The sequence below is a fragment of the Monodelphis domestica genome, chromosome 1, assembly GCF_027887165.1.
Source record: "Monodelphis domestica isolate mMonDom1 chromosome 1, mMonDom1.pri, whole genome shotgun sequence".
Classification (NCBI taxonomy): Eukaryota; Metazoa; Chordata; class Mammalia; order Didelphimorphia; family Didelphidae; genus Monodelphis; species Monodelphis domestica.
Genome location: NC_077227.1, coordinates 166,165,315 through 166,192,398, shown reverse-complemented (window position 1 = coordinate 166,192,398; position 27,084 = coordinate 166,165,315). Strand labels below are relative to the sequence as shown.

Genomic DNA, 27,084 nt, shown 5'->3' with positions numbered 1-27,084 from the left:
AAACCCAAACCCACAAACCCACAAACTGCACACAATTTCTGGTCTAGTTACAAAGTCCACCAAGAACTAAAATCTGACTGGATATGGACACCCAGCAATACAGATGTCTTTTGATTAGTCACTGACATTCAATACCCTTATTGTGTCTCCTCACAATTCATAGGTGACACAGGTTGGATAATCCTAGAAAAGTTGATCCACTGAGAAGCTAAATAACTATTTGCTCAATAAATATGTTGGAAGCCATGAAAAACCAATCTGCTTCCTTAAAGGTCAAAAATCTTTTAAAGAAATCCTATAAAGATCCATGGAGTAAACTGATGCTATAACCTCAGTCATCCATTTGTTGTGATTTAACAGACCAATCACATAAAAAAACAGAAATTTAAAAAGTTAAAAAAAAAGTTAGTTGAATTCAAATTTTTTAAAAAATTGATGCTCTCACATTGCATTTAGGTTATACCTAAAGATAAATTTCTTGATAATGACTTATTGATAACCAAGAGTGGGTGAACATGGGAGGGATATGATAGAATTCCTTTGCTGGAGCGTCTTAAAATTGAATAGTTGACTCCCAGCTGTTTATTGTCAGCTTTTTCACAGGGCAATGAATTTGCAATTTGGAACATTTTTATCCTAGCTCTGTCTGTGACCAACCACTTTATAATGGCATGGATTGGACTTGAAGTTAGAAGAAACAGAGTTCATTCCTCAATATTACACTTATGACCTGCCTAGCTAAGAGCAAATCTCTTAAACTCCGTAAATTTATAAAATGAGTGTTGGACTAAATGAACTTTAAGGTTCCTTCTGACCAATGTTTGCTGATAAATATATAACATAAATACCCACTTATAATCAAATTTCAACATGTGTATCTACATAAGCACATACAAACACTCATATTCATAACCATATTTCAATATAACTGGTTCCCTTTACAATCCAATCTACTATAATGTATGAATTTACAAATAGTCTGAGAAGGGCTCCAGAGGCTTTGCCAGCCTGCCAAAGGGATCTAGGACCACAAAAGTTATGAACCTATTATCTAGTGGATGAAACTGGTGCTCTCTCTAAAGTTCATGGTTGTTTTATTTTTCTTTTCATGCATCCTTAGGTTCAGGGTCAGGGCTTTTGAAATGGATTTCTCAGTTTGGGACAATGACTGCAACATTGAATTACCTCCTAGCGCTATCTATACTCAAATAAGTATTTTACATATCCTGAACTGGACAGCTCCCTCAGAGATATTTATGAGGGAGAAGGATCTGGGCAACTGCAACTATGCATCTGTGTGACATGGGGCTCGTGAAGAAGCCAAGGAACTGTGGCGAGGATCTCTGAATGCCATCTATGTTCCACATCTCTCCTAGAGCTGTTTCCCCTCTAACACAGACACTCTTTGAACATCAGTACTTTCCTTGGATTGGGAGACAGAACATAGAGTATTTTCCCCTTGCTGCTTTTATAAGCAGGCTGATTCATGAGAGGAAAAGTAAAGGGCAGCCTGCTTTTTAAACCAGCTCTCAGATCAATGTTTTCGAGGCAGAACCTAAGCATTTCATGCCACATCCTGTTAGTGCCTTTAAGAATCTGAGTACATAAAGGAAGAATGCCTACATATAGCTTAGAACTAAATTTAAAACCCATCACCACCCGGTGGTATTGTCAAATCTGAAGAATTTTTGTTCTAGATTGTATGTAAACTGGCCAAAATCAACACAACAAATTGTAAATTCAGAGAAGAATGGCACTGCTTTAATTTTCAGAGATAGTAGAGAGAATATATAAGTTTGAAATTGTAAAAATTTCACAAAAAACTTATGATGGGCATATCTGGAAACCATTTCAAACTATCTTTGTGGTAAGATGATATAGAATGAGTAGAAGGATGAGCATGTTCTCTGATACCTTTATATTTTACCTTTAGCAGTACTTATGCAACAATCTCTCTCTCTCTCTCTCTCTCTCTCTCTCTCTCTCTCTCTCTCTCTCTCTCTCTCTCTCAGCAGACATGACTCAAAGAAAGCACTGTTTATAGCCAGCTTCCTTCCCCCATCCTTTGACTTCATATTACCTGCTCTCTTCCCAGTCCCGGGACTTTTTGGTCTCATTTGGCTTTATGCAGCGAATGTAATGGGGTGTACATTTCATCAGGGTGCTGACAAGGTCATTGGCTTGTTTCTGGGGAGAAAAGGAAGGATATAATTTTAGATGCATAGAAAAGCCTTAATGTATAGTAAATTTCAGATCCATTACAAGGTATTTTAAAAGAAACTTTGTTGAATATAAAGACATTGATAAATATTTTCATATGGCACTAGACATTTTATTAACAAATAATAAACATTGACTTTTCTTGCTCTTTTCTGTAACACTCCTGTTATTTTTTTATTATCCTCCTACCAAACATGCTGATTAGAATGTTTCTCAATATTCTTGAATTCTGCACATTCATGTCAAGAAGACATTTCTAATACCACTGATAATTCCCATTTTCATTGAAAAAATTCAAACCCAACAACCAAACTCAATATGATAAATATGTATCAGATACCTATAGTGAATAGTGTTAATTGTGCAAGACAATAGAAGGGATGCAAAGTTTGTAAAAGAAGCTATCCCTACTCTCATGGAATTACAGTCTAAAGAGGAAACAGATCCAGACTCAGATAATAATGATAGACCTATTGCATAAGAGAGGTACCAAAAAAATAAAAGTGAGCTTTGAAGAGGAAGTGGCCAATCAAGAAAGACTTCATGAAGGAGGTAATATCTTGGTTGTTTTTTAAAGGATGGGAGGAAATTTGACAAAACTGGTGAAGGAAGACATTTTAGGAATAGGGAGCAGCAGCTTGAGCAATTTCTTGAAGGTGAGAAAGTATATGTTATGCTCAGGACTCTAGTTTGGCTGAAGATGATGTGATAGGGAATAGACTGAAATCAGGGTCAAAAGTAGGTTGGTTTCAGCCTGTGGAAAGACTTGGATGCCAGGAAAAAGAGGTTAGAAGTTAATAAATAGTAGGAATCCACCAAAGATTTCTTAGCATTATATGTTCAGATCAGATGACAATGATCTTAAGGATAATGTGAGAATTTATTTTCCACATACTCTTAAATCTTCTTTCAGGGTAGAAAGGCCCCAATTCTGGCATATTAGGGAGAATTACTGTGTATTCCTGTGTCTGGGGTCAGGGTCAGAGATTACATCCAGTCAACCACTTTTTTGCATTTTCTTTGTTCTTAGGAATCCCAATCCTTTTTTAGAGAATTTGGTTAATAAATGAAGAGGACAAGTATTCTCTTCCTGTGGACCTGTTCTCCATCAAGAGGGAAAGGGTAGGGGTGAATGTTTTGAAGTACCACTAGTTTGCCAATTAGAGATGCCTGGAGATGTTTAAGGGACGGGCTGAATAATGAGCTCCAAAAAACTATTTATTAAGCTGCCTAACCAGAATTCAGGGTTTGGCCTCATTCTAGAGGGACATAGATATGAATGTCACTATTGGTTCTGATGCTGGCCTAATCAACAAATGGGAATATTCAGTAAACTGATATCCTTACCCCAAAATCAGTCCCTAGAAATAATTTTAATCATAACAGTAGTGAAAAGAAAATAGTGACAAATAGATGTGTGAGACAGAAAGATGGGAAAAAACATACACAACATATTTTAGGCAGCCTTCTTAAAGGGCCTTTTCTTCTTAATGCCATAAATAAATGATCTTGTCCATTTTGTACAAAAAAAATAAATGTGTGAGAGTATTTTTTCAACAATCCAGGAAATTTGGGATGAGGTCTAATTTGCAGGGATTGTCCCAGTGGTTAAAAAAGAGAATAAATAAATCCCCCAAATAGTACAGTTGTAAGATCAATAGAATTTTACAACTATTAGACATGAGAATTGAGGGAGAAGATTCAACAGATAAACCAGAGGGCCTCTGATAGAAATAATTAAATAAGAAGAAAGCAAGTTTAGGGAAAAGAGAAACTCAGTTTTGTACATGATAAATTTAAGATGCTTGTGACACTCCCATGAAGTTCAAGACTAGAAATACAGATTTAGGAGTCATTTAACACCTCCCAATTCCAGAAGCAGCATAGTGCAGTGCTATATTTGAAAGTTTGGAAGACTACAATTCCTATCTTACTATTGGCACGTAGTAGAGATGACCATGGGCAAACCATTGCTAAGAAAGAATGTCGAAAGAAGCAGAGATTGCCAAGGATAGATCCTTGGAGGAATAACTGCCTTGAAAGGTGGGGGATAAAGATCATCCAGGAAAGGCAAAAGAGAGGTCTCATTTAGAGATGGAGGAGTAAAACTGTTATGGGCATGCCCATAACAAAACCAGGAACCAAGGGAAGCAAAAAAATGTCAAGGTGGTCAGCAATGTCAGAAATTATTAAAAGGATGAGGAGGATGAAGTTTGAAAAAGAGTTGATTTGATCAGGCAATTAGGAAGTTGGTATTGACTTTCCCTTGAGCAGCTTCAGGATAATGGTAGGGATTGAAGTTAAGAGTGCAAAGACTTAGGGGTAGACAAGTTTTTAAAAGATATTTGGCAGTCAGGGATAGAAGAGAGATGGAGTGGTAAAAGGAGAGACTTAAGCATCCATAATCCTATCCTACCATCCAAGCAAAATGACATTTATTTTTTAAGAAATTAAGTAACATCATCCTTTTCTTTTAAATATGAAATGAATTCTGGACTCAAAGCTGGTTCATTTAGAATAATAAAGGGAGAAAAGAGTGAACAGTTTCAGAGGCTGGTTCTAATAAATCTCTCTTCCTTCCCCCCACTTCCACCTCTCCCCACTCTCTTTTCTTGGTGAAGAGATGGACTAGACTAGAAAGATTTTAAGTGGTGGTTTGACATTAAAACTCCCACATATTAGCATTAGAAAAAGCCAAAAGGTCAGACAAAAAGGACTTATGAGTCGCATGACTCAAAACCCTGGCTCTGTATCAGTTAAGTATGATTTAGAGGATTAAAACACAATGAATTACATCAAATGAGTGAGGTAGTTTTTGGTAGGGTCCAATAATGAAATGGAGAAAGCCATCTTTATCTTTATTAAAATAACTATAAAATCATATTGAGATTCCAAAATGGAGCTACTAGGCCTCTCTAAGAGAAATTAGAAAATTATAGGAGATGGTCCTCCCACTGGATCACAGGGAAACTGAAGAGTATAGGTTAGAATCCACTCTTCCAAATTCTATAACCCAAGATTAGACAAGTAGGTGTAGGTGCTTAATTTAGTTAAGGGTGCTAAATCTAGAGGAGGAAGACCTAAATTCAAATATGGCTTCAGATACTTTGTTAGCTGTGTGACCTTGGACAAGTCACTTAACATGTCTCAAGTTTCCTCATTTGTAGAAGGATAATAAAGAACCTACTTCCCAGAGTTGGTGTGAAGATATAATGATATAATATTTATACAGAATTGTGCAATTCTTTAAGTTTTACATAAAAACTAATTGCTATTATTATTAGCAGGGCTCCAATTTTCAGTCACACCAATTCATGGTTATCCAATCTGGACAGAACATTATATTAGGTACTAACCAAATATAGAAAAAAAGTAGGTTTCCATCCCCCTTCTCTGACATATCCAAGACTATTTTAACTTGCCTCTCTTCCATCATGCAATTCAGTATTAATGTTAATTTCTGTTGAGTGCAACTTTTGCCCATGAGGTTATTTTTTTTTGGCCTGGCACCTTTATTTTTTATTTTAATTTTATTTTTAAAAAATATTTTTCCATGTTTACATGATTCATTTTCTTCATTAAGTTATTTGTGATGAGAACTCAGTTTAAGTTAAGAAATAAATTAATGTCTGACCTCATCTCAAATAAGTATATTTTGAATGAATTTAGTTTTTGTACCGATGGAATTTGTTCTTTGTCATAGATTGTTAGTTAAATATTAGATAACATTCTGAAATCAGGAAAAGGTGTCTGTGTCATCTATGGATTGAAAGAATTATAAAATCACAGATTAAGAGCAGGAAGGAACCTTGGAGGTTATCTTGTCCAATTCCATCATTAGGAAAATGATACCCTGAGGTGTTAAGTGACTTGTCCCAGACCATAGAGGATTTGAGTACTTAAAAATCTTGTTTGTTTTGAGCCATGTCTGACTTATCATCACCCCTTTAGGGGGTTTTCTTTGGCAAAGATTTGCAGATGAGCAATTGAAGCAGTTAAGTGACTTGGCCAGCATCACAGATAGTAAGTATCTGAGGCCAGATTTGAACTCAGAAAGATGAGTCTTCCTGACTCCAAGGTCAATACTGTGCCACTTAGCAGCCCATCTTACAGATGAGGAAATGAGGCCCAGAGGGGTCAGTTGGGTGATTTACTTGGCCAGATTCACAGAGCTAGTAAGCATTTGAGGTAGAATTCAGATCCAGACCTTCCTGACAGAAAGTTCAGCATCCTAAATGCCACACTGGACCACTTTGCTTCTTTACTGATGCACGTAGATCAGAACCAGCTTTTGATTGGGGCTGCCAGGTAGCCATCTGAATTAAATCACAGTCTGAGGTGTCTATTTAGGTATTCAGGGTGGACAAAAAGCATATTCAAGTAGAAGAATGGAGTTAGGGCCACTTGGGTCATTCCTTCCAAGCTACAAGTAAGGGACAATAAACAGCAGCAATTCCCTTGGTCAGCCTTCATCGTTAGAGCTCTCCCTGGCCCTAAACTATAAGGCTATCCCTGATCATGTAAGCTAGTGTGTGAGGTTCTGGAAATTTTTATTTTGTCAGAAGTTGATGAATTAAGTAGAAGCCTCACCTGGAGGAGAGGAGATGCAGAGAGCCAATTCCTATCCAAGCACTCTCCATTTTTATGATGGCAATTCTAGTGATCTGGGTGAGGGAGAAGTAGATAGTTTAAAAAAAAATCCCCCATAGGCCTTTGGGTGAAACTTGTCCACTCCTGAGTCAAAATATTGACTCTAGAATATATCACAAAAGTACATATTAGGGAGGAAGTTTATGGGAGGGAAAGTGAGAGAAGTCAAGAGAGTTAGGTAATAACATACAGTTTTTATGTAGCATAATAGAGCAATTAATCTATTATTTCTTGGGCAAAAAGTAGTTTTCTAGTTCCTCAGCAAAAGGTCCAAAGTGGATGGGGTTCTGGCCATAAATGGAAGAAGTAGCAAGGGAAGTACATAACAAGGGAATATTTTATTCATGTAAAACTTGGGAAAGTGGTCTACAGATCCAAGGACCACAGATGGGAATTAGTAAGGAATAGGTTAATAAAAGGGGGTAAGAAAAGATGTGAGGAATAGAAAGAAAACTGAAATGGATAGAATTGCAAAATTTCTAAACAGGTAGGGATATAAGTGGCACATGGCTTGACTCTCCCCACCCCCAACAAATGATTATGCAAGCTCTGAAGATTTATAATGAAAAGGAACTCACTACTTCCCAGAATAGTCTTTTTTAACTTTTGAATGATTTGTTATTACAAAATATATTCTTTGATTGAATTAAAAATTTCCTCTTTGTAGTCCAACATGAATTTCTTGACAGTGAAGACTAGCACAGGATATTAAACATGGAAGACTAAAACTTGTTTATATGGATTTAATGGAATTTCTCATTGTTCTCAATTCTGCCTTTGGTAGCAAAGCAGAGCAAGAGAGTGATTGTGTCTCTTCTCTCTTTCTCACAAGCCATTTAATCTCCAAGCTAAATATCTCTAGTTCTTGAACCAATCCTCCTATGGTTTTAGCTTTAGTCCCCTCACCAATCTGGCTACCATCTTCTGAACAATCGTTTGTCAATGGTTATACCTATAACTTGGTGATTAGTACTGAAGTCCAGTACTAAATAAATATAATATATAATATTATAATAATATTATATAATTATAATATAATATAATATAATATAATATAATATAATATAATATAATATAAATAAATAAATACTCCAGAAATGGTACAGAATTAAAAGTCAGTTTATTTCCTTTAGGGCCAGAATGGGCAAATGATGCCCCCCAAACAAATCCAGTGCCTGGGCCCAAAGTCTCACTAATGCCCAGTGTTTTCAAACTTTCCCTCCCCTCCCGAGTCATTAGCAGAGCTACTGACCAATGGATTCTTTTGCTTGAATTAAATTTTGCCAGAGTGGAATTGTGGAGTTGGAATCAGAAAACCTGATCTCTAACACTTAGTAGGTCTTATTTAAAACCTCTTTTTCAGAGCTTTACTTCCCTTGTCAATATGTATTTATGCAAACCTTTGATTTTATTTCAGTGGGAAATACTTGGTAAGCAAACAGATCCATAGCTTGCCAGCAAAGAACAGCCTCAGTCTTGGGAGGTTACGTGGCTTTCCTTTGGGTTATGTGTCTGACAGGACTTGAACCAAAGGTCTTTCTGACTTGAAGATGGTCTTCTACTCTGTACTCGCACTGCCTCATTTTGACACAAGGATAATATTGATTAATACATTATCACAAGGTTGTTCTGGGATCAAATGAGGTAACCACAAAGTGCAGTATGAACACATACTGAGATTACATCTTGTTCTTTAAGGAATTGTCTTGGGAACAGAAGGAATTAATTTGAAGGAGAAACACGCAAAAAAGGGCCTTATACATTTCTCTTCATTTGGCCTATTTGATAATTTTACATGTGATTGGTCTTGATATAACTAGCTCTTAAGTTGCAGTTACACTCTGCAATAACCAGAATCTTTGGGGCATGATGGGCTCCATTAATTCAATTTTCTGTTTAGCTAGGGGATGATATTTACCATCCATGCTTTATTAATTTTTAAAGAATATTATACACAGTAATATCCTGCACTCAAAATTCAATGCATACATTTTAATTCTTAGCACTAAGATCATAATGAACATTATCTTTCTTTGATGGTTCAGAAGGCATTCCAGGATAATGGAATCTGGGAGTTTTAGAGAACTAAGCTCTAATGATTCTATCATTACCATTAAACAAATATTTATTAAGTATATAATTATGTGAAGGGCATTTTGACAATGTGGATAAAGGGCCAGCCTAGGAGTCAGGGCCATATATTACAGTCAATTCATGTCAATTCAACTCTCAATGTCCCAGACAGCTCCCTAAGACTATAAATTGAGGGCCAGCTGGGTGGCTCAGTGGATAGAGTCAGGCTTAGAGACAGGAGATCCTGGGTTTGCCCTTAGGTACTTCCTAGCTGTGTGACTCTGGACAAATCACTCAACCCCCACTGCCTAGCTCTTACTGCTCTTTTTTGCCTTGTTACCAATACCCAGTATTGATTCTAAGAGAGAAAGTAAGGACTTTTGAAAAAAGTTATTATTCCCTGGAACTGTAGATATAGGAAGTATAGGGCCAAGAGTGCTGAGAAATGAATCTATCTAGACTTGATTTAACTTGTTAAAGAAAATGGTAGGAATTTAATTACTCACTATTTAATAATGAATCGTTTACTTTGGAGGTAAATCAAATCCAGGGAGAGTACAGTCTTGCTCTACACCAACACTATCCCAAACACATCTCCATGTAGGTCTCTCTCTTTTCATTCAATTCCTTTCTCCTCATCTGAGACCCCCCTCCCCCCAATCTCTCCCATACCCAGTGATACCTCCTTGTCCTTTGCTTCTCATCCCTTCAGGACCAGGCTCTCCCCCATCTCTTTACTGAACAAGAGCTAGATTTACAAGTATTGTACCAATATAGTAATCAATTATGATAATAATAGGTGAAAACTATGGGCATTCCTCTGTGTCTTACCTCTAGTTCCAACGCCATATATGTATATTATTTTCTCTAGCTATTATGTTGTGCTTATTTGAATAATAGATAAAAATGCACAGATAAAGTTGGTGTGAAATCTCCATGGTATACACATCCCACTTATATCTCAGTTCTTTAATAAGTAATAATTTCAATGGTCACGAAAGGTGAAGGAATCAGTTCAAAATAAACTCTTCTTATGGTGATATAAAAATAGTAGCAGCCACAAAAACTGATAATAGAAAATATAAGGAAATCAGAAGCACTTGAGATATTTTTTAAAATGTATATACCTAAGTTTCTTTTTAACAACTGTAAATAATAACAGTTAACATTTACTAAATTTCCATGGACAGAAGGTAAAGATTAAAAAAAAAAAGAATCATTTCTTGTTCTTTGCTTCTTTAAGCATTTTGGCTTTCTTGTTAATGTATCAAAGTTTTGTTTTTCTCACCCAGAAGAATTTAAAAAGGCAAAGCCTCCTGGGCACTGCGTTTGAGCTATGTCTCTGCAGCCTTAATTCCTATACCAAAGAGGCAAAAATCTTCACAGTCTTTGTCTGCATCCTTTTGATTTTCAGCATTTAAATCATTCTCCATTATGTCTCATATTGTAAGTACCACATTATGCCACTTCCACCACCTTGTCAACAGCTTCAACCCACTCTTTTTCATTTGAATTAAAATCTGTTCGATTGGAATATCTTTTGCCATCTTGGGATTTTAACTCTTGGTTTCTTTCAAAACATATTATAGAACCTCTGAGTTTGTCTTCATCAACAAGGTAGTGTGCAAGTAGAGTGTAAAGAGTATTGAATTTAAGAGTCAAAGGGCCTAAGTTCAATTCTTAGCTCAGTCATTAACGAGTGGACCTTGAAGCAGGGGTATGCTAGAGGCTGGCTAATAGTGCCTTAAAAGAAATGATTTTTAAGTTTTCAGGGAGAGTGGTCTCAGATATCTATAATACTAAAAATCAGGGCTCAATTTATTATTTTGTGAATTATTTTGGGAAGTGATGGAGAAAATGTGAATGATATAGGTTAAACTTAAACATATACCCTGCCCACATTTTCTATGGAGGGAACTGGTTGTAAAATAGTTACCAGCATACTTTTGCTTACTTAATTAAAATATGTGAAAAATGGAAATTTGGAATAAATTACCTCTAAGGTAATTTCTAAATCTATGAGTCTATAAGTCATACTGATACCCCACAATACTAGGCTACTACTTCTCCCTAAGAGCTCCCCTTCTTATTTCAGTTATCACAGAATTTTAGACAGGCAAATTAAGAATTTTGCCTTCAAAGTTATTAAATGAGATGGAATATCTGACATTATTCAGTAGATCAACTTTATCAGCAAATGCCTTTTGTAATAGCTTTTTGAATTCATAAGAGTGCCCAGAACCATAGGAAGATGGCCAAATTAAGCTTATAACCTTAGGGAATGCTCTCAAAAATGCTAGCAATTCACAGGCTTTGTCATTTTTAGAGTAAATCTATTTTTCTAATCTGCACTTGCATTGTAGATACAAAAACATGGGACATCTATAGTCCAAAAAAATAAAAAAGTGCTTTGCTCATTTCCATTATGACATGGTGGTTTGAAAGAAAATGTTGAACGTAAGGTATATTTGAAATGCCTATAGTAGTACTATGATCTCAGTGCCAAAGGCTTTCTATGTTTGGCCTCAAAGCATTAGTTAGTATAGGATCAGTTGATCTCTCTGTACCCTGCTCAAAACTGGTGACTGGTGACACTTACATCTTCTAGGAGAAAATCTGGCAGAGAGAAATCCAAGTAAATTGGTTTTTATGACCAACGTGAAATAACTCAAGGCATAGATGGTGATCATCAGCAATGACATTCCTAAAAAAGTCTCACAGATTTTCCCTCCTACAGTGTTGTGATCATCTGATTGCTTTTTCACAGACCAGATTTTTATTACATATTTACCTGATTTAGACTTTAAAAATACAAGGGTATATTCAAAATAGGTCCTTTAAAAATGACTTGACCAATTTAATGAGCAACTTCCAGTACTAGAATGCCCTGCCTGCCATGGCCACCAGCTGAAATCTTACCCGTTGCTCCCCAAGGCCAGTTCAAAAGCTACTTCTGGATTCTCCCCAATAACAATATTAGTTAGCTTCTATGTAGAACTTGAAGGTTTTAAAAGCACATTACAAATGTTGTCATTTGATCTTCACAAAAACCTTGCTAGGTAGTTACTAATGATTATCCCCATTTTACAGATGAAAAAAATTTGACTAGGATTTAAACTCAGATATTCTTGACTCTACTATAGCAGCACTCAAACAGATAGATAGATTTTCCCCTTTGGAACTCTCAGAGTATTTTAGCCCACCTTTGATGAAGGTGTGGCATGTTGTTGTGGAAGGAGCCCTGAATTTGGGATCTAGGTTCATATCTGGCTGTCAGTGTATTATTTGAGTAACAAATGGAGAAGTCAATCAAACTTCTAGGTTTCAGTTGCTTTAGATAGAAAATGAAGGGGCTGTAAGTCCAAGTTTAAATCTATGATTTATTCAATTTGCTACTCCATTGTTTATTTAGACATTTGTTTGGGTCAAATGAATTCCCCTGCTGGACTGTGGGCTCCATAAAGGCATTGGGGACATGTCTAATTCCTTTTTATTTCCACCTCACTGACTAGGACAGCATAATAAATGTTGGCTAAGTTGAATTAAATGTGTTTATAAGAAAACTTGTGTCTTTCAAAGACCAAACTGGAATCAGACTAAATAATTGTTAACTGACAGCACTCATATGAAACATTCAATTGTATCGGAACTCAGGCTTAACTTGAATCAGTCTTTTCCCACTATACTCCCCAATACCTTTGTTAACCATCACTGATTTATACTACTAAATTATACTAAAATTTAGATTTTCTTCCCAAATACTTACTTATCTGTTATATTCCTTTGCACAATAACAGTAGTTAGCATGTATACAGTGCTTTAAGGTTTATAAAGGATTATCTATGTTACCTTAGTTGGTCCTCCCACATCAACCTTGCAAGTTAGGTATAATTATTATTCTCATTTTATAGATGAAGAAACTGAGGCAAACAAAGGTTAAGTGACTTGCCTATACTCACACACAATTAAGTATCAGAGGCTAGATTTGAACTCATGTCTTCCTGCTTCCAAGTTCAGTACACTATCCAATATACTTCCTATCTATGTGGGGCAACAAGTTAAAGGGCTATATACTATGTCTGGAGAAGGGCACTTCAAGTAGCCCTATGCTGTTACAGCCTCATGTACAAAATCTTTCCCCATCTTTATTTTTTTGACTTCTCTCATTTGTGCATTACCACAACTATCTCCAAATTGCCCTAAATGTTGTCCTTTCTATCACATATTTCTTTTTCCTAAAACCAAAAAAGTCAAATTTCTTCTTTCCAAAAGGTGAAATGTCTGCCATTTTCTTATTTTCTCATGACCCTGGCAGTATTCGTCTTTTATAACCTCTTACTCAAAAGGTTAATTGTGCCAGACAAATTCCATTGGCCTTGGATGGACTTTGGATCTTCTCAAGAGGCATTGGAGTTGGTTTAATTTTTCGTTTTTTCAGTCTTATCTACATGACCATATTTGGGATTTTCTTGGAAAAGACACTAGTGTGGTTTGCCATTTCCTTCTCCAACTCATTTAAAAGCTGATGAACTGAGGCAAACAAGGTTAAGTAACTCATCCAGGGTCACACAGTAAAGTGTCTGAGGGCAGATTGAAACACAGGAAGATGAGTCTTCTTGACTCCAGGCTCAGTACTCAATCTACTGTATCACCTAGCTGCCCTTAAAATCTTTTTCAAGAAATGTGCTGTATTCTGGAGGGCAATTTGGAACTATGCCCAAAGGGTGCTAAAAGACTGCCTACCCTTTGATTCAGTCATAGCATTGCTGGGTTTGTACCCCAAAGAGACAACAAGGGAAAAGACTTGTACAAGAATATTCATAGCTGCGCTCTTTGTAGTGGCCAAAAACTGGAAAACGAGGGGATGCTCTTCACTTGGGGAATGGCTGAACAAATTGTGGTATCTGTTGGTGATGGAATGCTATTGTGCTCAAAGGAATAATGAACTGAAGGAATTCCATGTGAAATGGAACAACCTCCAGGAATTGATGCAGAGCGAAAGGAGCAGAACCAAGAGAATATTATACACAGAGACTGACACACTGTGGTACAATCGAATGTAATGGACTTCTCCATTAGTGGCAATACAGTGATCCTGAACAACCCAGAGGGATTTACAAAAAGAACACTTTCCACATTCAGAGGAAAAACTGTGAAAGTAGAAACACGGAAGAAAAAATGCTAGCCACATTGAGAGAAAGAACTGCGGAGCCAGAAATGCATTAGAAAAATATATGATTGACCACATAATACAATAAGGATGTGATTAGGGTATTGATGTTAAAAGATCTCTCTACTGCAAACATGAATAACATGTAAATATGTATTGAACAATGATACATGTATAAACCAGAGGAACTTCTTGTCAGCTTGGGGGGGGGGTGGGAAGGAGAGAGAGGGGGGAAGAGAGGATTATCAATCATGTAACCATGGAAAAATATTCTAAATAAAATTTAAAAAAAAAGAAGAAAATAAATGTGCTGTAACAATTTTGAAGACGGATCCTGAGGGACCTTTATTGTAGGAGGCATGATTTAGGGCAGCAAGTTTTGAGGGTGTTCAAATCTGGACTCAGACACTCCTATCTGTGTGATCCTGGACAAGTCAGCTAACCCCAATTGTCTAGCTCTTGTGGCTCTTCTGGCTTTCAAAGACAAAAGGTAAGGATTTAACTGCCCCTCCATGTCTCCAAACAAGTTGCTATTGAATTTTGGGTAGTCAGTAGGTCTGGGAAGTGGTAGGCTTCAGTTTTGTCATTAATAATGCCCAGAGAACAGTTTATTTGTCCTATTTTCAAGGATACTTTATATTTGTAGTAGGGGAATTTATTAATTTTTTTCAAACAATGAGGATTTCCAGTGTCTAATTATTTCTATAACCTTTTCAACATTCTGTGGTATATTGCATAGTTTTTTCTTTTTTCTTGAAAAATTTGCACTGATGTTTAAGTTCTAAGAATGAACTTCTTAAACTTTGTGAAAGTGGTGGCCTCTTATTTCTATCAACAGATCCTTTTCACTTAATCATTTGTTTAAGGTTTTGCTACAAATTATTGATTGTGTTCCTGGGGATGTTTTCTATGCAGGGATGGGGCTTTTGGTTCCATCTTGGATCTTAGTCATTTAATACATGCTATTTGGGACATTCAAAATATTCACTCTTATACAAAGATCAGCCTTTGCTCTGTCAAATAGGGTTTGACAAAGCATCATTTCTGCAAACTTATAAACTTTATTATACAGCATGAGACTATCTGTCTTGTTCCTCCTTTCTGAAGAGATAGTCTTATTATTTTTAGATGCTTTGGAGTAGAGGACCCTATATTTGATTAGTATAAAGGTTTTTTCCATAGGTTTTCCTTAAAATAATTAATTTCCATTGTAGTATTCCAAAGCTACACATTAAAACTAGCATTGAAGAAATTAATTGCTGTGAGCACATTCTTCCCATAAAAACATTGACTTCAGAATAGCCACTGAGTCTCTAGACATGTATAGCTACAACTTACTCCTTGACAGCTTTATGTTCATGTGCCACTTAGGGAAGACTTAAGATATTTATTGTTGTACAGTCATTTTCAATCATGTCTAACTCTTTATGGCTCCCATTTAGCATTTTCTTGGCAGAGATACTGGAGTGGTTTGCCATTTCCTTCTCTGGATCATTTTACAGATGAGTAAACAGAGACAAATAAGATTAAATGACTTGCCTAGGGTCATACAGATAGTAAGTATCTGTGGTTAGATTTGAACTCATATCCTCCGATCCCAGACCCAGCAGTCTATCCATTGTGCCACCTAGCTGCCTCATATATTTGTAGGTATAACCTTTATTAACTTGTTGTTTATTTTTAATTAATGAATTTATTTAGAATATTTTTACATGGTTACATGATCTTTCTCACTCCTCTTCCTTCACCATTCCAGAGCTGACAAGCAATTCTACTGGATTATACATGTAGCATTATTCAAAACCTATTTTTATATTATTAATATTCTAATAGATCCCTGGATTCAGATTGAAAACCTTTTCTCTAATTTTCCTCAGCATTCATTGAGAGTTTTTACTTATATAGTCAAAAGGACATTTTACTATTATAATAGAAAATTGTCTTGAGATTAAGAAATAAAAACTTTTTTTAATGTACTTTTTTTGTCTATCCATATATCTTGATGTGATCCATATATACAGCACCATAGGTCTGGAGGTAGAAGAGACTTCTACTTGAATTGCTTAATTTTATATTTGAGGAAACTGAGACCCAGGGAAGTTATGACTTGCCAAGGTCACAAAGGTAGTCATCATCAGAGGCAGGATTTGAATCTAGGCTTTTTGTCTCAGAGCCAATATTCTTTTTACAATGTCATCTTCATATAATAATATGTAATACAATGTTTTAGTGTAGTTATTATTATTAATTTTCAACATTGACTCTGTTGTCATTCGTTTTCTTTTCCCTCTTTTTTTTAGGGAGAAAGGGGAACAAAACTCAGATTCTTTTGGTATAGGAAACAATTCCTATCATGACAGGGGATGCCTACAACATTTAACATTTGACAGTTAGTTGAAATAATGAGAAGGCAAGTGATTTGCCCAGGGCCAACCAACCAATGCCTAGTCACAATCTCCATTTCTAGCTCTTATCATCCTTTTGCCTTGGAACCAATATACAGTACTGATTCTAAGATGGAAGTAAGAATTTTTATAAATAAATTAATAAATCTGTTTTTGCTTTGAGAATATTCAGGAGAAGAAATTCGGTAAACATGACAGAAGCAGCATAGCTTGGAGACTGAAGAATGAAAAAGACCTCCCTCACCACCTGTCTTAACGTTTTACCACTACTTTGCCTAGCTCACTTTTTATTTTTAAATCCTTACCGTCTGCCTTAGTATCAGTCTAAGACAGGAGAGTGGTGAGGACTAAAAGATCAAGGTTAAGTGATGTGCCCAGGGTCACAGATTTAAATAAAGGTCTGGCACTCTACCTACCGTGCTCCCTCCTTGCCCTTTTATGTACTTTTAAAAACAGGAGAAAAATCTTTGTCAAACTCAGTTATGTGAAAAAGCACTGATTTCTAAACTCCACTATGACTAGCAATTTTGACACTGAGGACAAGACACTGACCATGACCTCAAGTCAAAGTTTTAAGACAAATTCAGTAGGATGATGGGAGATTTCTGGACATTGTTAGGAATGCCGGCTGGGTAGAGAATTAAGAGGGTCAAGAATGAGCTAGTTGGGGCATAGTCAGTGAAAAGTTCATTTCAGGTACAGCTGACATCTCGTGGCTTCCTAGTTCTGCCAAACAAGGTGTTACTCAGCTGTTTCTATACCACTCTGAAGAACTATTTTACCATCAATGCTAAGTGACTCTGGCTATTCTCCTTGTCCTAGCTGTGATTTAGGGAGTCAGGATAAAATAAAAAAAGAATTAATTGAAGGAGAAAAAGGAGGACTTTGGGGAACACATTAGAATCTAGCCCAAATGATGCTTTATAGTTGAGGTCTACAAGGGCAGACAATATCAGAGAAAAAAAGGAAGTAGAAGCTGAGTGTGATGAAGCCACTGGCACCTGTAACCAACCTGTGGGAGACGCTGTGTTTTTCTGGAGAATTCAAAGTTCAGTCATCCTCCACCCAACCTCTGCTTTGGACTTTGATCAGCTGAAAGGATCATTTTACTCTATCGTGTCCTAGAAAACAAACTGGGAACAGCGGCATCTGGATTTTCACTAAGCCTCTGCTGAGAGTTTCACCATGTTTTTCTGCTAATTTATAGTTGGCTCGGTGGGAACCAAAGGAAACATTTTTTTTTCTGTCTCATAAAATGGGTATTCAAGTGCCATTGGCATGGATTTCTACAGTGTTCTTACTTCATATCCCTACAACCGTGGCGGAGAAATCATCTCCCAACTGCCACGTACATCATTATGCAATGCACTAAAATCCTTTTAATGTTTTTCAAGGAATTTCTTAACCAGGGAAATAGTTATAAGAGGGGGAATGGAAAGTGATGAATCTGCAGACAGATCCTAAAATTTCAATGTACCCAATGGGAAGAAATGTCTTAAAATGATTTTACAATACATACCAGTAGTATGTTTTGCTTCATTTTGATCTGGACTTGTAATTTCATCAGTTTGGAAGAATTCTCAGGGTGGAAAATCTCTTCCCTGATAAAGATCTGCAACACACTTTGTATAGTCTCAGAAAGTTGCTTGTGGACACTGATTTGCCCACCGTTTGATGACTAGTATGAATGGAAGGTAGGACTTAGAGCCAAGTCTGACTCTAAAGACCACTCTATTCGCTGTGCCATGCTGTCTCAAAACAATAGAACCATGAGATAGTTAGGTAGCACAAAGAGTCAGGCCCAGAGTTGGGAGGCTCTGGGTTCAAATGTAGCCTCAGACACTTTCTGGCTATTTAACTGTGGGCAAGACACTTAACCCCAATTGCCTAGCCCTTAACTCTCCTGTATTAGAAATTAATACTATGATAGAAAATAAAGAATTTTTTTAAAAAAGGAATCTCTACAAAAGGGAGTGATCAGTATTTTCCAGTGAATGACATGATGAGAGAAAAGAAAAGATCAGACATGCAAATAAAAAAAAAACAAATTTGAACTCCCATTTTAAACACTAAATTAAAAATCCTAAAAATCAAAAGACAAATTAATAAAATTGAAAGTCAAGTGAACCACGTGGTATAGAAAGTGGGGTATGATAGAGGACTTAAGTGAGCAGATTGCAAATGTTACTAGATAAACTGGAGATCAAACCAGATACCAAACAAAGACCTTCCGTTCACTGGTCAGTAATCCTAGCCATTAGCACTGTTTAATGGCAATATTATTAAACCCCAGACTTAAAATAAAAGGTATTCATTGGGGTAGCTAGGTGGCACAGTGAATAGAGTGCCAAGACCTGGGTTTAAATCTAGCCCCAGACACTTCCTAGCTGTGTGACTTTGGGCAAGTCACTTAATCTTGTTTCCCTAATCCTTGCCCTTTTGTCTTAAGAGTTGTTACTAGGACAGAAAGTAAGATTTTTTTTAATTGGTTGGGATGGGGCAGTGCCAAGTCAGAAAGAGATGATCACCTTTTTAAAAAAGGCATCCATACAGAGCGTGAAACAGACTTGGGAAAAATATAGCTTGTTTCAAAGCTGGGTCATGTGCACCTCTGCTGATTCGGGGGCTTTGAATATGAATTTTAGAGTCGTGTGACCAGATTTTCCACCCCAGAGCTAAAGTCTGGACCTACAACTGAACTCATGAGTCACAAGCTGCATGCAGATATTAATGTTTGTGGCTTCTGAGAATTTCCCTTATTTCCTGATGAATATGATTGCCATGGACACTCTGCTCCAGCCAGCCTCCTCTGACGACTGTCCATGGTCTACTACTCACTCCTCCTTCTAGCCCTAACACATGCTGACTGACTCTCCTCCCCTTGGAAGCCAGATCACCCCTCACTTCCTCCTGAAGCCTGCTGAATCCACATGACTCTAATCTGGTCCCTGAGCCTGACACCCTGAGCCCTTATTCACGGAGGATGTCATAGTGAAGCAGAGCATAAAGAGCTTGAAGGCATTTGGGTGCCATAACCCAAGTTTGTATCCCAGCTAGACCTTTACTCTCTGAGCCTTAATCTGCTCATCTACAAAATGGGTACAGAACTATTTAGACTACCTAGTCACAAGGTGGTTGTGATAATCAAATGAGAAAATGAGAAAGCATGGGAAAGTACTTGGTGGTTCTTATGATGATATGACTAGCACTGTGCTAGGCATTTCAGAGCAACAAAAGGAGCATATAGCATTGCCCTGTGCCAGTAAGGAGTTTATAATTCCTTTGGAGAAAGGAGAAAACACAAATGAATTATTTAAAAGATATGACAGAATATGATCGAGATCTAAATGATGATACTTTTTTGTTTAAATTTGTGGGTAGATTTTAGTATTTCTGAGTAACCTTTCTATTGTTCTTTTCTATATAGTATAAGGCAGCATTGGAGAAGGTTGCAACTTCAAGCTGCCTGGGAGGTACCCCATTACTTAAGAGAGGAGAGGAAGTGCTTGCTTTGGGTGGCTGGGGAGAAGGGTGGGGCATGCAAAAAATGTCCTCAGGAAGAGGGGGAACTGAGCAGCTCCCTGCTCCACCCGTGTGCCAATACTTTGCCAACGCTGGCATAAGGGGATATTCATAAAGAAAGGAAAGAAATGTTGGCTGGAGGCACTGAGGAAGGCTGGGTTTTGAAAGAAGCTTTGAAAGATGGATAGAGAAAGAGAAGATATTTCAGGTGCCACATAGGGAAAGAATGAAGCACACGTATGGGATGGTTGTAGTGGGGCAGGATGGAAGGAATAGGAGGGGGAAGATCAAGAATTTAGCCTCTGTGGGTGGCTATATGGCAAGAGCCAGATCCAGAGAAGGGAGATTTGGAGTTTAAAACTTTAAATTAAACTTTGGGATTAGGTAACAGTTGGATTTACCTAATCAAAAGTAATTAGTAGCAGAATACGACACTTACACAGACACTTCCTTTGGATGTAACATTGGGCAAGTCACTTAAGCCTCATTGTCTACCTTGGAACCAGTATACAGTACAGTACAGAAATTAAAAAAAAAATATATATATATATATATAGCCCACATTGTATTAGAAAGGAATGGAAAACAAAGCTAAAAAGATGCTTAATTAGCACATTATCTATTAACTTTCAGGTCCGTTCTTTCTTTGAAAGGGCTCCTATATTGCCACATGCATTTAATTCGTCTCTTAATCAAAGCCCTTATTTGTAGCTTCAAACTGAAAAGGACCTCATAGTTCAGGTAGTCCAACAACTTCACTAGACAGATGAGGAAACTGAGGCTCGTGGAGGTCATTTACGCAGGGCTAAAAAGGTATTGAACACTGGATCTAGATCAGGAACTCATCTTTCTGAGATCAAATCTGGCCTCAGATACTTTCTGAGTAGCTGTGTGACTGTGGACGAGTCCCTCGAATCTGTTTGAGGCAGTTTCCTCATCTGTCAAATGAGCTGGAGAAGCAAATGGCAAACCACTCCAGTATCTTTGCAAAGAAAACCCCAAATGGGATCATGACAAAACAACTGAAAAACAACTGAACAACAAAAGTCACTATGAACTTCAACTCTACAGCTCAGTCTACTGGACCACACCAACACGCTTCTCGATTGTTCTCTGCTTCCTTGTTCTAGTACACCTGCATGTTAAATTTATGCTGATAAATACTGAAATCTTTGCCTTGGAGCATCCAAATAGACAAATGAGATAATCAACACATAATTTGTGAAGGTAAAAAAAAAAAAGATAGACTGCACTTGCTCTATGTAGCCAGGCAGAATTTTGTGTCCATAAAGCTCTGAAACTGGTCAGTCTCAGGCCTTGATTTGGAATACAGATTTGGAACTAGACTTCCAGACATGGCTCTGAATCAGAAACTTTCCTCTTAGGTTTAACAAAAATTCCTCCAGCTTCAGCTAAAATCCACTTCCTCTTAGAGAGCAGCTGATTATCATCTGCTGAATACTAGTCAGTTGAGGTACTTAATATCCATCTGGGATTTATATTCAGCCAAGGCAAATTCAGCTGATGACCTGTAACCCCCATTCAAGCAGTTTCATCAATCCCCAAGTGTTTTCTTTATCAAGCCCCTCCTATCTCTTTGGCTTCACTTTTGCCCTGGAGCCGTGAAGCCCAGTCCCCAGCTCTTGGGTAAGTTTCTCCTTGCCATAGTCCAAGTGACAACTCAAAACAAAACATACCTTAATCTTGCTGCCAGCAGTGGTTGGGCGTCCCTTCTTGTCTGCTTGTAGATTTTCCGGAAATAAAGCCTTTATAAAAGGCCTGAAAGAGGAGCAAGAGAATAAGAAGGAAATCAGAGAAGAGCTTTAGTGGCTAAAATTGTCCTCCTAGAGTGGTGTTCTAGAAAAATGAACAGGTTCTGATATGGTGGGACAGTCTGGGTGGGTACAGATACATCCCTTGGGCTAGAGGGCTCAGGGCATAGCAAACAATGGACATGAGACAGAATCCTAAGTTACAACAACCATGACTGGAATGGAAAGCCAGAGAACTGAATTTTGAAACCTGTTTCCCTACTTTTCTCCTCTCTTTTATTTGTCCTTGCAATTCAGTATCCCCTGGAGATTAAAGCTTGAATATAAAATATTCTGTCTTGACTTGACCTACTCTGCTTTAGTCCAGTGAACTCAAAGGGTCTATAATGTATATTTTAGAAGCAGAAGAGTAGCTGAGGGTTATATATTTTTACAGCATCTTTGTGTGGTGTTTGGCACACCATAGGCATTTAATAAATGCTTGCTGACTGACTAAAGATGAACATTTTATGCCATTTATATTTTCATATTATAAAGCTATTGATTATGAACTGATTTAAATCAAGAGATAAGCAATCATTTGGTGAAACTGGTACAGTAGGACCAAATCCTTATTATTTACAAATGGCTACTTGACGCTGATGGAATTATCCACATAATTTCCTTGGTGTTCTACTTGAATAGGGCAGAGTATAAGCATAGTCAGATGATGTGCTGAGGTGGATAGGAGTCTGGAGGACCTCAGGTTGAGTCATGGCTCAGACACTTAATGGCCCTGTAACCTGAGCCAAATCACTAAATTTCGCTCACCTTCAATTTTCTCATCTGTAAAATGGGTATAAGACAAATGCTAACATCATGGGGTTGTGATAATCAAAGGAGAGTATATATATATGTAGAATACTTTGCAAAACTTGTGGCACTAATATAAAATGCTAGTTAGTATGAGGTTCAATATTATGTTATATGCTAAAATATAAAATTGGCTAGATTTATACTCTAGAAATTATGTGCAAGGATCAGTAAGTACCCAGGGCATTTTGCTTTTACAGGTGACCATTAAAGGAATTCACTTCCCTCCAGAGAATTTAGAGAGAAACAGCACTCTTTGCTAGAAAACCTCTAAAAGCAAAATTAAACCTACCTGTCTCAAAACCACCAGGCAGGAAATGTGGTTTGCCTGTACTTTTAAGGGCAGAATGAATAGGAGTTCATAGGTTAAAATACTCAGAATTCCCATGCGGGGAGACAGAAAGCATTGAATGTAAAGATGTGATTGAAGCTGAAGTTGAAAAATTATTGACTGCTCTGAAAATTAGACTTTTAAAGGAACAAAAGGAACAGAAACTCACTTTTGCCAGAATTAAATATGTGAAAAAACTCCATTTGGACTTTTGATACATCTAGGATTTTTTTTCTTTGTCTTCATTTTTTCCCCCTTTCACTTCTATGGTTATGATGCTAGAGAGGTAGAATAAAGGATGAAAGGCAATCTAGGCTTTTCTGATAAATATTCCAGCATGGTCAAGAATGGCTAAGCCAGGAATGATGAGAGATGCTAAGAACTCTCATGTACAATCCCTCAATGAGAGGCTTAGGGGAGCTCTACCCCATCTAACTTCTGATGTGTGGGAAAAGGAGAGATCATGGGAGCAGGATCACAGAAATATAGGTTTGGAGTAGGAACATAAATCAAAAGGAATGGGTAACACTGCAGACAAATAGAAAGCTCTTCTAAAAGTTGACTAAGCCATTCCATTGTATGATGGAAAGTAAACTGGCTTTCAGTCAGAGGACCTACATGCAAATCCTGTTTTATACCTTCTTGACTTTGGCAAGTCTCTTGATCTTTCTGGGTGTCAGGGTCCTCATTTAACTTTGAACTAGATTACTCCACATTCCCAAAGAGAGCTAAATCAACAATCCCAGGAATTTGATCATAGGTGCATATTCTCACTCACAGCTCACTGCTCTGCATAAGTTCAATCAGATCCATGAAGAGAACATCACGATTCCTCTCACAAAAGCCATCCATGTCATAGGACACCTGGTCAAAATAAATAAGTGATTAGCCTCGTATCTTGGTATACCTTTTCACAATCAACGAAGGCATTTTCCTAATAAGAGTAGACTCTGTACTGGAACTGAGCACATGCTATATGCAAATGGCATCAATTTATTGGTATATTCTGTCAGCTCACTTGGTACAATAAGCAGACAGTTCTGCCCAACATTGTGATATGCCTGACCCTAGAAGAATGTAGACTTTTACTCTAATAGGTAACTTGATTTATATGGGTCAGAAGAGCTTTATACTTTAATAACTAATTGAAAAAAAAAAACTAAATTCTTCAACTAACATTGTTTTTGTTTTTAAAAACTCTTACCTTCCTTCTTACAAATAATACTGTGTATTGGATCCAAAGCAGAAGAAGTGGTAAGAGCTAGGCAAGGGGGACTAAGTGACTTGCCCAGGGTGATACAACTAGCAATTGTATGAGGTCAGAGTTGAATGCAGGACATCCCATCTCTTGGGGAGCCAACTAGTTGCACCCCACTCCCCCCAATATTTTCCTTGCAAAAATTGCTAGACAAATTTCTCTCTAAATCATCTGGAGGCAAATGAATCCCTTTTGGGGTCACCTGGAAAAGTTAAATGCCTTGGTTACTTATTGATCCTTGCACATAATTTCTATAGTTAGTTAACTGATTAAATTTAAAGTTAATTAAAAATAATTTTCAATTTAATAGGAACACAAAAATGTATTGTTAGTTCATTCAAAAACATGATGTCAATAACATTCTCCTGGAAACCACTGGTTTTGAGTCTCCCTCAATTCCCCATAATGATGACAGCATGGCATTGAGTATATTCACTATCTGGCACTCCTTCTGCCTGTACTATAGCACAAATAAATCGGGAGTGATCTCAGAGATCACTGGCAAACTAGGACAGAAGGTTTCATTTTCATCATTTTACACACTGACTAAGCCACTACACAAACCGGACACAATGAAGCTCATATTACACTGTGAGTTCCCCGGGTGTAAGGACTGTCTTTGGTTTCTCTGAATCCCTAGTGCTTAGCACAATGCTTGACACATATATTTAAAAATGTGACCTGACTCTGTCATGAAAGACAAATGGGACAGCTCAATGCTGAAATCATTTTTTCTTTCCTTCTGAAACCAAAGCTTCTTTCCATACCTTTCCTGCGTAATGATGAATGATAAATCCTTGGTTCCAGCTGTTGAAGTGCTCATGGGTTCCAATTTGCATCTGAAGTTTTTGAAGCAGTGTCTGATCGGCACCCTCACCCACTGCATGCATGGTGGCACAAACATCATCCAGGATGCTCATGATCCCAGGGGGATTCTAGTTTGACAAAACAGAGAGGGCAGATCAAAAGGAGTTCAACATTATATTCATGGTATTAGTTTCTTGCTTGAGAAAAGAAATAATGTGTAGATGTTGAGGTACGATAACATCAAGAAAGGCAGACTATCTCTTAAAATAAGAATTCGATTCATGACCCTTAAAGAGAAGACCACATCTTAGGGATAATAATGAGAAAAAAGACTTTTCACGAAAAAAACTATTCAACTCCCTTTAGGTTTAACTGAAATCACACATAGAGATAACACATTATTTCCTTCAGAAAACTAGAATGCTCCTTATTCCACACCCCTGCAACATCCAACATCCCCGCAACATGTGATAATTGAAAAGGATAACCAGAAGTTGTGACCAGAGGTGATAGGAATTTGATGAACTGAATTCAATCCAAATTTTTATTTCAATTCTTTATATATATATTTAAACCCTTACCTTCTGTCTTAGAATCAAGAGTGTGTATTGGTTCTAAGGCAGAGGAATTGTGAGGACTAGGCAATAGACATAAAGTGATTTGCCCAGGGTCACGAAGCTAGGAAGTGTCTGAGGCCAAATTTGAAACAAAGACCTCCTGTCTCTGGGCCTGGCTCTTAAGCCACTGAGCCACTAAGCTGTCCTCTCTGAAATATTTTTATTATAATAATTCATATTTAAGAGGCAAATTGACAAAGCAGACAGAGAAGTGGTCTTAAAGTCAGGAAGACTTAGGTTCAAATTCTGCCCGCAATATCTACTGCCTGCATTAACCTGGACTGGTGACTTGACCTCTTGGTATTCTAGGCAACTCTATAAGACCATTCTCACATAGTTTATGTGAACAATTGTTATTGCATGTCAGAGATGAGCAGTTAACTCTGATTATGCTAACTGAAAATTTCTTCATATAAGAAAATACCAAATTACTTTAAAAAATTTTTACCTGATTATCCATCTAACTATATTCACATATTCATACTATCCAATACTCATCTCTACTGAATTATGCCTCACTGAATCTTAAAGACTGATTTTATTTAATTTTTTGATAAATTTTTTCTAATATCACCTTCTTTTCCAAATATATCCTTCTTCCACCCCTCTTTAGAGGGACAGCCTTTGTCAAGAAGAGTTAAAATGGTGGACAGGTTCAAATCTGGCCTCAGTCACTTCCCAGCTGTGTGACCCTGGGCAAGTCACTTAACCCCCATTGCCTAGCCCTTACCACTCTTCTGCCTTGGAACCAATCCTTAGTATTGATTCTAAGATGGAAGGTAAAGGTGAAAAAAAATGAATAAAAAGGGAAGGTGGCAGAAGAGAAGAGAGGAGTGAGGGATATGTGTGTGTGTATCTACATAGATACCCAGAGAGAGATGGAGAGAAAAAAAGAGGGAGACAGGGACAGACAGAAATAGAGAAGAAGGGACAGAGAGAAAGAATAAGAGAGAATGAGAGCGAAAGAGGAATAATAGGAGAGAGAAATAGCAAGAGAGGGAGAGACAGAGTTCAGTATAACCAAATAGCACATTGGCAGAACCTATGCTATATGCAATATCCTAAGACTGATTGTCAAATCAACAAAAAAAACAATACAGCAAACTCTTATTATCCACTTGGGAAAAAGGAAACGTTACTCAGGGCCAACACTTACCACTTTGTTCTCTATGAGGTCACACACGATTTTGTTGTTAAAGTACTCAATTGGAGTCCACCTAATTCCTTCTTGTACATACTCCTCCTGCAAGAAAGGCAAAATTCTCATGACTCTCTTTGGTTTCCCTAACTGTGTAACTAGATCAGGCCAGTTGCATACCATTGAAGTGGACCTTCTTGACATTTCTCATACTCGTTGTTCCATTTTTCATCTCCTACCTATCTTCTCTTTTTCTAGCTAAATATCTC

General features: G+C 37.3%; 1 protein-coding gene across 3 annotated transcripts in view; it reads right to left on the bottom strand.

Annotated features, from left to right (window-relative positions):
* The window catches only part of MYO1E (myosin IE), a 249,712-nt gene that overhangs the window by 81,359 nt on the left and 141,269 nt on the right, over window positions 1–27,084 (bottom strand). For all 3 annotated transcript variants that reach the window (XM_056809198.1, XM_007479659.3, XM_056809206.1), the window contains 5 exons: window positions 26,834–26,920; window positions 25,021–25,188; window positions 23,774–23,859; window positions 21,738–21,819; window positions 2,081–2,187 (listed from right to left, as the gene is read on the bottom strand). In XM_056809198.1, coding sequence (XP_056665176.1) covers window positions 2,081–2,187; window positions 21,738–21,819; window positions 23,774–23,859; window positions 25,021–25,188; window positions 26,834–26,920 — 530 coding nt within the window. The remainder of the gene's footprint in view (window positions 1–2,080; window positions 2,188–21,737; window positions 21,820–23,773; window positions 23,860–25,020; window positions 25,189–26,833; window positions 26,921–27,084) is intronic.